We start from the raw sequence: 11,797 nt of genomic DNA on the forward strand, positions 1-11,797 counted from the left end.
CCAGTCTAGCAGATTTAAATTAAAAGCTGGGATATAATTAAATAAATGAAACTAACCAAATAATCTGGTTGAGAAAACAACTTAACTTTCATCTTTGGGTGAGTAAAAGGAGAAATCCAATTACCTGTTTCCCTGCATGGTGCCAGGTTGAATATGGATTCCATCAGCTCAAATATAGTACAGAGTCAGTCTTGGACAGAAATAGCTGCCAGGAAGTCCAGGTAGGGAGCATGTGGCAAAGACTTCTTGGCAGTTCTTTCCCACAAGACCTGTGACAGCATTCTCCCCTATCGCCATCCAGAATGGATTGACAACGTGTACCTGCCCACGAATCGCTCCCGGATGCAGGAAGCTCACAGGTACATCACTAACAGATTGAAGACATTGAAGATCCCTTTTCTCAATCGTGGCTCTGGCCTCTATATCTGGGTCAACTTGAAAGAGGTGAGCTCTGGAAGTGAGGACAGGTGTCCTTGGGCAGACCTGCCTGATAGGTCTTGGGCTCAGCTCTGTCCCTCTGCCTTCCCTAGTACCTGGACCCATGCACATTTGAGGAAGAGCAGCTCCTTTATCGCCGCTTCCTGGACAACAAGCTCCTATTGGCCCCTGGCAAGGCCTACATGTGTAAGGAGCCTGGCTGGTTCCGCCTCACCTTTACGGATAAGCCCCTCCGCCTGAAAGTCGGTGAGTGGTGCTGATATTCCAATCCTGGTGTCTTCCACTCCTGTAGTCCAATAGCTGAGTAGCGATGGCTACAGCTTATCTATACCATAGATGGTTTGCACTTTCATACTTTGATTAAGTTCCTTTGCAAACAGGGATTACATGACCTGCCTGGGATTACATTGAGCAGGGCACTAATCAGAAGTGGTCCTCTGCCCTGTGGGGCTTGAGTTAGTAGGTGAGATAGACAGGTAGATGATCGTGGATGTCCCTGGATGTTATTCTATAGAGTCAGATTCTCCTCTGAAAGTTATGAGAACATGACATTCATTTAACAATGATGTGTTGCATTCCACCACATGCTGGACACTGTTCTACCTGCTGGGAATCGAGCAGTGAAGAAAGAGCGTTTATGTTATAAAAATAAATTTTGAGCTACCGAGAAGAACAGACCGAGTGAAGGGACACTAGAGGCAATAGAAACCGTGATGAGTCCAAGTCTATCGCCAGGTTATAGGATTTTATATGAGACCCAAAGGTGTCTGGCAAGTTGATGCTGTGACAATGAAGCTGAAAAAAACCATTAGGGATGTGGTGGGTAGACTTGGAAATGCATCCCAAAGAAGAGCAGGCTGAAGTTCAACATCCCTGAATGAGAAGCTCCATGATGGTCTACCATTACCTGGGAACCTACTAAGTCTTTCTTTCTCTTTGTCTCCATTTGGATCCTCCAGCCATGAACCGGTTCTCGCAGGCACTATTGGAGCAGAAGCAGTATTGTGTAGAGAAGCAAATGAAGTGCTTACCTGGGGAATAAATGGTCCACCCTTCACCCCAGCCCCCCGCCCCGCTCCCACCCCCTAACCAGAAGCTCCAGCAATCACATGCTTAGAATGTCCCTGACATCAGCCTCTGGTATAGTATTGACTTGCTACTGTGACAGAGCAAACAGTGGGGCTCCAGGAATGAGCTCATCTGACCCCATCCTCCTCCTTCCACTGAGCATCTGTCATTTCTGGGAGCTTTGAAATATTTAATCTTTGTTAGTGGGTTTTTGTTTTGTTTTGTTTTTTTGTTAGTGGTTTTGTGGTGTGAAATGATTTTAGGAGATTTTGGTGGGAAAGCCTATGGGAATAAAGAGAGCTTTGGATGGGTTTTGTTTTGTATCCTATATCGAATAAATTCTATATTCTTCTAAAGTCCAGATTATGTCTTTAATATCCAGTGTGTCCCAATTCAGACTACCTATATTGCAAGTGCTCAATAGCCACATGTGTCTAGCAACTTCCGTATTGGGCAGTGCATCTGTATGGGATGGAGGAGAAAGGGAAAGGCTCAAGTTGTAAACGAGAGGTTGACTCCCTTTCTTCTTGTCCCAGTGCCCAAGGAATTGGTCTTTCCTTGACATTGTGTGTGTGAGGCCCTGGGAGTCACTAATCCAGCACCTGCTCAGGGTGGGATGGTCTAGAAATGGCCACATTTTCCAAAGTGTGAGGTTGAATCAAATCTCCAGGATGACAGTGGCCTGAGTCCCTCCAGAAGTTAGAGCCAAGACCAGGGTGACACCCAATTCCAGAACTTCTTCTTTCACCCCAGGGAGGAGCTGGGTAACACGGACTCCCATCACTGCCTCTGCAAATGCCCCCTCCAGTGTTTTTTTTTTTTTTTAGGTGTCAGTGTTGAATAAAGAGCACTCTACTAAAAGTCAGACATTTTTTTCTCAGCTAGCTCTGTGACCTTGGCTGAGTCACCTCACTTTTTTAACCTCAGCTTCCTCATCAGCAAAACAGGCATGAGAATACTGTCCCCGTGAGCCTCTCTCACAGCTTCTTTGATGAGGAGACCAACCCTTGGCTTTAGTGGGGATTGTAATACTGGCCGTGTGGGCATCTGGAAGGATTCAGTGTGAGACTGTGTGGTTGGAGAGAAACCAAGGAAGCATCAGGCAGGGGCTCCACGGGTTAGCACCTCAGCTTTCTCACTGGCAGTTCAGGTCCTCGGACAAGCAGACATTGAAATGCCTCACACCTGTGCCCACAAGGCTCCTCCTTCTAGGTCAGTGGTTCTCAACCTTGGCTGCACATTAGAATCACCTGGGAATCTTTTTAAAATCCTGATTTCTGGGCCGCATCCTCCGGAAATTCTGTTTCTGTGTTATAGGGTGGGGCCACAACATTAGTAACAAAGAAACAGAATTGCTGGAGGATGAGGCCCAGAAATCAGGATTTTAAAAAGATTCCTAGGTGATTCTAATGTGCAGCCAAGGTTGAGAACCACTATTCTAGGTGAATTAACCTCCTCCTATTTGAGGAAACAGCTGGGGAAAATAGCGGGCAGGAGCAGGAGGAGGCGGAAGGGCCCGCAGGGCCCGCAGGCCTTGGCCCTGGCCAAGAAAAGAGAAGCAAGGGGTTGGGCAGAAAGAGCCCTGCACTGCAGCCCATTCCTAAGTGGCTCAGCTAGGCCCATGGATTCCTTGGGCCTAAGGAGCTGATGGGGGAGGAAGAGGTGTCCTGGGAGCAGCCAGGGAAGCAGGACGCTGCTCAGGGAGATGCCATGCTGGACCCAGGGGACAGGGTCTGGGTCTGGAAAGAATTGGAACAAGGGGATCAAATTTATATTTGTTATTTCACATAATCCTCTCAACCCCTGTTCCCTCGTGTCTCTTCATACATGAGACATTGACCCCGGAGATAGTTAATAACCTACAGCCACACGGTTTGTAATTTGCTGAGATGGGCCTTAAACTGTGCCTTGAACCTCAGGTGCTTGACAACAGCTCCATACAGAGCACACTGCCCACCCCATACCCCACACAGAAAGAGAGACTTCTCGGGACCATTGCCATCAGATCCAGAAAAGAAGCAGATGAGCTCAGTGCCCGCCAAAGCCAGACAGTGCTGTCCTCAGGGAGCCAGGCCCCAGGCACCCTCTGCTGCCGTCTCCTGCACGTTCTCCCCAGCACACCCAGGCCCAGGTCGCCTGGCCTTTATCCCAGGACCAGGGCTTGAAGGGGGCCCTGGGCTCTGAAGTGTCGGTGACAAGCAGAGATAGTGTCCATGGAAATGAAACAAAACCCTTTTCATTGTGCCCAGTCAGTGTTGCTTAGTGGTTACGCATCAATCTATGAACCAGGAGATCACATGCCCAGTTAGGGCACATGCCCAGGTTGTGGGCTCAATACCCAGGGTGGGGGGTGCAGGAGGCAGCCGATTGATGATTCTCATCATTGATGTTTCTCTCTCTCTCCCTTCCTCTCTGAAATCAATAAAAATATATTTAATAAAAGAACAACCAAACCTTCTTTTCGTGTCCTAAGCACTATACTGAGTCCTGGGTGGGAGGACAGGGTGGTTGGAACCAGCTCCTCTGGGGCAGAAGAAGCAGGAAGACCCTGGGGAAAGCAAACAGAAAGAGCCCAGAAAAGACTGACTGAACGGAGCCTCGGGTCTGGAAGGAGAACAGGTTACTCATATTTGAAGACGTACTGAAGGCTGGCAGCAGACTAAGTGCTGGAAGGAAGGAGCTGCTCCATCAAAAGAACTCCAGGCAGAGGGAAGAGATGGAGGAGCCAAAGCAAAGGAATTGGGGAGGTGGGCGGGGGGGGGTGAAGGGAGCAGTGAGCACCCTTGGTGGTGGGCTCTAAATGAGCTTTCTCTGGAAGAACCCCTCTACCTTAGAATATGACTCTGGATCTTTGGGGACATCTGATAAAAGCCATGGATCTTCTCATCCCTTTTATACCACATGTACATGCAGATAGAATATGGGGTGGGATGAGAGGTCCATCCACAGGCCCTTGAAACAGTGGGGTTTTTTTGTTTTCTTTGTAACAGTGGTTCTTAATGAGTGATGCTCATCCCCTGCGTCAGTGGGGCAGAGGTGGAACTTGGCATTGATGGGGGGTGGGGCTTCCCAGGCGACTCTGATGTGGCCCTGGTTGAGAATGTTATCCTGCAGCTCCACAGACTTCAGGTGAAGACCTTGGGCTTTCTAGGAGCAATGGGGATCTATTGTAGCAATAACAAGCGAAACCAAGCCAGAAACACCTCTCCCATTGCCCAGGGTGTCCTGAGTGGCTTGTGAACCCCAGCCATCCCCATAAGGCAGTTAATCTCACATAGCAGCTCTGGAAGACCTGTCCTGTCTTCCCTTCATGCTCAGGATAAAAGCCAAAGTGCTTATCAAGCTTCATCACACCTTGTGTGGTCCTTTCCTCAAATACAGCAAATACATGCTGCCACCTCAGGGCCTTTGCACTTGCTGTTCTTTGCCTGGAACACTATTCCCAGAGGTCCACATGCTTTGCTCCTTCCCTTCCTGGGGGTCTTTTTTTCTAACTACCCTATCTCTATAGCCTTCTCTCTTGGTCTCAATCCCCTATCAGCATGGGTTTTCTTCACAGAACGTATCCAACTCCATTTATTTATATATGCTGTCCTTTTTCAATCACCTGTTTCCCCATGTCACACGCAAACAAGGAAACCAAAAGTAGCTACAGTACTTGACACCTACTTTATGCTCAGTTCCCAAGGCTAAAGAGAGGTACAAGCACACAGGTGTTCTCTCTCTGGGAGGTCTTTGCAATGTAGTTAGGTACCAGTGCCCAGGTCAGAGCACATGCAGGTGGGCAACTAGCAGCTTAGAACCTTTAAGGAGAGTCCAGGGTTTGCATCTGAGTTGAGTTAGAATGGGGTTGTATTGCCTGAGCCCAGCCCGGTGCCCAGTACTTTATTGGACATGGTACTTGCAGAAGACACACTGGCGGCTCTAGGAGGGGTTCTGGGCCTTCCCAGGCCTTCCCTTCCACTCTCACCCTGGCTTCTGAGTCCTGAGCTGTAGCTGCCCTGAGTTTCCTGAGCCAAGAAGGAAAGTTAGGATTCAGCGACCCCTTTTGGCAAATCCATGGGACAGCGCTGTGCTGGGAGGGGGGCCCCACTGCTAGGAGAGAGCATCAGCTGAGGGAGTGGTGGGAAATGCAGGAGGTTGAGGGACATGAGGGTTTTCCTCTGGGAAAATCTTCATTCCACCATCAACATTCACCTGGAGCTACGACTAATCAATTCCTCCATTCCCGTCATCCCTCACTAATTGGTTAGTTACCAATAATCATCAACAAACCCTAACCAAGAACCCCCTCTGTGCCTTGGAACAATGGCAGAAGCTGAGAAACCTGTAGTCCAGAAGGGGACCCAGTCTTCGGATCATCACATTATAGTATCATTCATCCATTCATTCATTTGTTCATTTGTAAATGTTACTGAGCTCCCCAATAGCCATTATGGTTCTTTGCATGTGAGATAACAGCAATAAACAAAACCATCTGAGACCCTTGCTCTCATGGAGTTTAGAAAGGGAAACTGAAAAGAAACTGTAACATAATAAATAACTAAAGTTGCGGTAAGTTTGAAGAGGGGAAAGGTTATAAAAAAACGAAAGGTAGAACGGGCGGGGGAACTGCTGTGTGGGAGGTGGAGTAGCGTGTGGAATTGCCTGGGTGGTCAGAGGAGAAGGTGATCTGAGGAAAGACTTGAAGGAGGAGAGGGAGTGAGCCAGGCAGGTGTCTGGGAGCAGAGCAGTGTGGGCGTTGCAGCCCAGCTAGAGCAGAGGCCGAGCCCTCCCACCTAGCCTGCTCTGTACTGGCGGCAGTTTCACAGCGCAGCCTCCTGGGCCCAGTGATGACCCCCCGACTCAGACCCTGAGTGGAGCCCAGGACCTGCCTGTTAAACAAGCACCCACTGAAGTTGGAGAACAGTTACAAGGCAGGGTATTTCCAGACCACAGGCTGCTTCGGGTCTCGCTTCTGTTTGTCAGGCTCCAGGGAAGGAAGGACAGGAGCTGACCAGGGTGACACAGACTCAGTCATGGGGCAGTCCTACCTGTCATTTTGGCTTGTCCTCCCATTTAGCCTTCACAGCACCCTATGTGAGCTGGGTGTCATGGCCTCCCCCATCTCACAAGGAGAGACTGAGGACCTGCAGGCTGGGGAGGTTTGCCAAGGACATAGAGCCAGTAGGGCTGGGGGTTGGGACCGACCCTCCTGGCGATCACTCCAGTGCCTCCTTGTCAAGTTGTCCCTCTGCCCTAGGCTCACCATTTCAGATTGCTCTCAATCTCTGTCTTTTCAGAGACAGAGAAAGTTAGTAGCTCATTTGTGATTTCAGTGAGATTCACTTGGTCCAGTGGTTCTCAAAGCTTGGTAGGTATTCAAAGCACCTGGTGATGTTGAGCTACTTCCCTGGCCCTGGCCCTGGCCCTGGCCCTAGCCTACCTCCAACTGCCTGTAGGGTTGCCTTAGCTCTCCAGGTGGTGCCAATGCCACCAAAGTTTGAGAACCACAGCTTAGGTGATAGGGAGCTCCTGGAGAGATCCCCTCGAAAGGGAAAAGGTGGATCTCATTGTTGCCCTGAATAGCTCGTTCTTCTTAAAAGCAGAGCTGCTGGCCCAACACAGGAACCAAGCTTAGTGAGAGGAGGAGGATCCTGGAGCAGTGCCTGAGTCCTGGTCGTCAAGGTTGATTTCTTCAGGCGTAAGGATTTGGGACCAAAGAAGAGATGAGTGGAAACAGAGACCCACGTAAGTCTTGGTGGCAGGGTTGGGAGAGCCATGGGATGTGGAGCGAGAGGGTGGCTTTGGACCAGACACTACCTGGGGCTTCCTGGACCCCCTCCGGCCAGTGGGGTTGGGCAGCAATGGACTTATTGGGCTTATGCATCCCAAGGAGTGAATGCCAAGCCTTGAATGCATGTGCATCCTTCCAGAAAGAAGCCTTGGGGAGGGATTTTTAAAAGGGCGGTGGGGTCTGAGGGTAGTGGACTTCGTTTTAAAGCTCCCCTGTCCCAAACTTGTGTTACCTCCTGCTTTTGGGCCTCAGGTTTCTCATCTGTAAAGTGAGGCTAATGGAGGTGCTCTCCTCATAGAGTCTTGTTGAGGATTTAATCACGCGTGTGTGTACAAAGACCTTAGACCAGAGCCTGCCATTGATGATAATGTGTTTTCAGAGGGTTCCGTGTCCCCCAAAGTAACCTATACCATTCATTCTCATCCTGGATATATTGGGCAACCTCGTTAAATTCAAAGGACTGTAATAAATTATGTACTTAATTACTCTATCTGAAAGTTGGGGGGAATTCTGACCTCCCAACATTTAGGACTAAATGAAAACAAAGCTGCTGTTAGCGGGGCAGTCGTTAGGCTCACCAATTAGGTAAATGACCCAGATTGAAAATGGGGATCTAGCATTTACTATTAAACTCTGTCTGGCATATACGTGCCACATAGGTGTAGCTACGTTACAATAAAACTGTAATTGCAGAAACATGAGGTGGGCCCCTAGCTTATAACCATACCAGTTTATCTTCTAAATCAGTGGTTCTCAACCTTGGCTGCACATTAGAATCACCTGGGAATCTTCTTAAAATCCTGATTTCTGGGCCTCATCCTCCGGAAATTCTGTTTCTTTGTTACTAATGTTGTGGCTCCAGCCCATAACAAAGAAACAGAATTTCCAGAGGATGAGGCCCAGAAATCAGGATTTTAAAACGATTCCCATTTGATTCTAATGTGCAGCCAAGGTTGAGAACCACTGTTCTACATCATCTGTTAATTCTGTCTTCCAAGAAGACAGTAACAATCTGCAGAAAACAACAACCAAATTCCCAATCTCTAACCCTGATTTATTTCCTTGTCTAATGTTCTTGGCTGAGACTTCTGGTGCAATGTACAATTTTGAACACTGACAATGAATGAATGGCCTAATAATTCATTTAGAAGTTCAAACTCTTCAGATTTCCCCAATTAAGTAGGAAGCTGGTGTTTTGGCTGAGACTGTCTTAGGTTAAAGAGGTATCCATTCATCTTAATAAGTTTTCTAAGTCAAGAATCAGTGTCTAATTTTGTCAAATGTCTTTTTAGCATCTATAGGTGAAATGATTTTTATCTTTTTAGGATTTTTTAATGAAGTTAATATAAATGTAGAATTGAACTACCCTTCCATTCTCAATTAACCCCACAAGGTTATCTTATCATGCTGTTGGATTTGTTTTAAGTGCTATTCAGCTTTTAAGTATTGATAATGTAATCACATGTGAGATTCATTCATAGTTCTTCATTTACACTTCATTAAATTTGATGTCACTTTTTTATAGTAAAACTAGAGGCCCACTGCACGGAATTTATGCATGGGTAGGGTCCCTAGGCCTGGCTGGTGATCAGGGCCGATCGGGCTTCCTTCCCCCAGCTGCCAGCTGCTGACCATGGCTTTCTTTCACTCTGTGCCACCCACTGGTGGTCAGCGCACATCATAGCGAGCAGTCGAACTCCCGAGTAGACAATTTGCATATTAGCCTTTTATTATATAGGTTGTGGGTTCTTTTCCTTTCCTCTAGCACAGTGTAAATAGTATTGGAACGATATATTTTAAATACGTGCTAGAATTCCGCTTGCAGGCCTGCACCTGAAGATCAGGAGAGTCTATATTGCTGCAGTACGTGGTTTCCTTCTTTCTCTGCAGGTCCAGGCCAGCCTCCTAAGGCCAAAACTAAATGCCAGAATGTGAGTCACCAATCAGACACCCTTCACAGGCCCCACCCCCGGGTGATGCAAGTGATCCAGCGTCTGCAGAAGATCATAAATGATTACATCCTGCAGCTGGAGAGCAGGCACCAGCAGGAGGACCTGGAGCAGGAGAAGCAACAGCACAGCCAGAACATCAGGGACCAGGAAGCCATCCTCGTCCATTTAATGTGTGAGGTGGTCAACCTCTTACACTCTGGAGCCTCAAGTAGCCTGGAGCTCCAACTGCCTCGCCTTCCCCTGGACTCAAGGGGCGGTGCTGGAGGTGGTCAGCAGGCCCAGTCATCCAGGGAGCCTGACCAGCTAAGTCACCAACTGAGTGATTCGGAAACTGCATTTATCAGCTGTTATCTATCCAACCGTGGGATTGACGTCTCTGCCTTATACCAGTCCAACTTCCAGGACTTCATAGCCTACCAAGGAGACAAAAACCATGAGGATAAGAACACCTTGGTGAGGATGTGGGTGGTGGGAAGGGCACACTAGAGAGGCCCAGTCACTAGGATTTACTGAGTCCTGTGCCAAGTACTGTGTTCTCTCACTTACTCTTCCCGGGCTTATGAAGCAGGTGGTATTTTCTCCTTATGGATAAGGGAATGGGCACAAAATAGAGTGACATGCCCAAGAAAGGTGAAGGGGCTGAGACTGGGTTCCTTTCTTCCCCTCTGCTTGCCCTAATCCCTGCTCTTACCTTCTAGGAGTCACTGTGGTCACAGTAGAAGTGGGCCTGTTCCCATGGGACCCAGTCTAGAAATGATAGTCATTAGCCATGAGGATACAAAGATTAATAACGTTTCAAAGAGCACTAAGGGGATACCAAGTTTGGGTGGTCTAGGAAGGTGTCTTAAAGACAGAATCAGCCAGAGGTAGTGGGATGTGGGGACCTCTGGGGTCCTTCAACAACACGTGTGAAGCTTTAGGTGGAAAGGGCTTGGAGTGAATGGAAAAGGAGGCCCATGTGGATAGAGTAGGGGCAATGAGGCCTGTGACAAGAAGTGTGGACAGGGGTAGGATATTATCCTAAAGGTGACAGGGAGTGAATGAAAGGCTTCCAACAAGGGATGTTCACAACAGCTCTCCAGTCAGAGAGTAGAGGACAGCACGAGTATATCATCTCTCTGCGTCTAGCTGAGTGACATATGTTCAGTGGCCATGTGCTTTTCTGGGGGCCAAGTGAGTCAGGTACCTCCTTGGACTCTGAGGAACTGTAGCTCCTCTAATAACTTGAAAGGCCTGCACATGGAAATGGGAATAACAAGACATGAGTAGCTCTAAAGGGGGATATTGCAAGCTGTATGATTTTGGGGCTGTGAATTGCCTCATGGGACAGTGAGCTCTCCCCTTTGGAAATCATTCGGGAAGGGTACTTTTTGACATGTTTAAAGGGTTCCTCTAGGCTGGGCAGGAGGACTGACCTCAGATTCCTCCCATCTGCAGGGCTTCATTAACCTTGGCCTCAGTGAGAACAAACTCTGCATTGATCTGCTGACTGAAAGGGTAAGCCAAGTTCGGGGCTTGCTGGGGCCCATATTCAGGCCCAGTCCCCCTAGCGTGTGGTTGCTACAGGAGTGGGAGTTAGGCGACTGGGAAAGGGAGTGGGGATATGGCTTCTAGAATAGCGTGTGTCATCTCCTGGATTTTCTGACTGTTCAGAGGTATTCTTTGGATGGGTATATTTTGGGTAGACTGACAAGGGAGCCTCTGGCCCAAGTGTATGGTTGGGGAGGCTGTTAATTAAGCAGTTCTTAGTAAGTTATCCATGGTGTGATCTGATAAGAAGGTCAGGGCCTCCCTTCATTCAGGAGCATGCAGCACGTGTCTCCATTGCCCTCTGGGAGGCCCTGTGTTGTAGGGCAAATGCCCACCTGCATCCTAGGAGTAGGATGAAGACTGTGGGGACTGTGGGGCTTCCCTGGTCTGGCTGTCCTCATGCTTTATTTGTCAACAGTTGAGTCGGAGTGACATGAACTACATTGATGATGACCTTCTGCAATATCCTGATTGGAGTGGACATGCATTGTAAGTAACTTCCCGATCCATGGCCTCCTAGTCCACAGGCACCGTTCTCAGGCAGGGAAGAACTCAAAGTATCAGATTCTTGGTTGGCTACCTCTGTTTCTTTCAGTGAAACCTCTAGAAAATGTCTAGAACACAATTTAGGAGGCAGCCCGGTAAAATAAAAATAGCCCAAGCTCTCACACTAATTGTCTGTCACCTCGGGAATCAATAATCTCGGCCAGTAACCCTGTAACATGAGGCCAGACGCCTTGCTCTTTGGAAAAGACTGAAGACTTGCCAAAACCGGTTTGGCTCAGTGGATAGAGCGTCGGCCTGCGGACTGAAGGGTCCCGGGTTCGGTTCCGGTCAAGGGCACATGCCCGGGTTGTGGGCTCGATCCCCAGTAGGGGGCGTGCAGGAGGCAGCCGGTCGATGATTCTCTCTCATTATGGATGTTTCTCTCTCCCTGTCCCGTACGGGGAGCCCGCGGGCAGAGGAGCCCGGGCTGCGACCGCCCCCACCCCCCCAGGAGCCATGGGGGGTCTGCCAGCCTCACCCCCAGGGG

At 48.8% G+C, this 11,797-nt stretch overlaps 2 protein-coding genes across 2 annotated transcripts in view; both read left to right on the forward strand.

Moving 5' to 3' along the window:
- LOC102766110 (probable inactive 1-aminocyclopropane-1-carboxylate synthase-like protein 2) overlaps window positions 1–1,712 on the forward strand; it is an 11,275-nt gene extending 9,563 nt beyond the window's left edge. Inside the window, exons 11-13 of the mRNA XM_015569475.1 lie at window positions 302–444; window positions 531–684; window positions 1,398–1,712. Of these exons, the coding sequence (XP_015424961.1) occupies window positions 302–444; window positions 531–684; window positions 1,398–1,480 (380 nt within the window). The 3' untranslated portion in view covers window positions 1,481–1,712. The remainder of the gene's footprint in view (window positions 1–301; window positions 445–530; window positions 685–1,397) is intronic.
- A 5,502-nt stretch (window positions 1,713–7,214) lies between these two features.
- Window positions 7,215–11,797, forward strand: part of LOC102766388 (probable inactive 1-aminocyclopropane-1-carboxylate synthase-like protein 2) — a 12,314-nt gene continuing 7,731 nt past the window's right edge. The window contains exons 1-4 of the mRNA XM_006772323.2: window positions 7,215–7,236; window positions 9,173–9,687; window positions 10,672–10,731; window positions 11,183–11,253. Coding sequence (XP_006772386.1) covers window positions 7,215–7,236; window positions 9,173–9,687; window positions 10,672–10,731; window positions 11,183–11,253 — 668 coding nt within the window. The remainder of the gene's footprint in view (window positions 7,237–9,172; window positions 9,688–10,671; window positions 10,732–11,182; window positions 11,254–11,797) is intronic.

The sequence above is a fragment of the Myotis davidii genome, unplaced genomic scaffold, assembly GCF_000327345.1.
Source record: "Myotis davidii unplaced genomic scaffold, ASM32734v1 scaffold265, whole genome shotgun sequence".
In the NCBI taxonomy this organism is placed as follows: Eukaryota; Metazoa; Chordata; class Mammalia; order Chiroptera; family Vespertilionidae; genus Myotis; species Myotis davidii.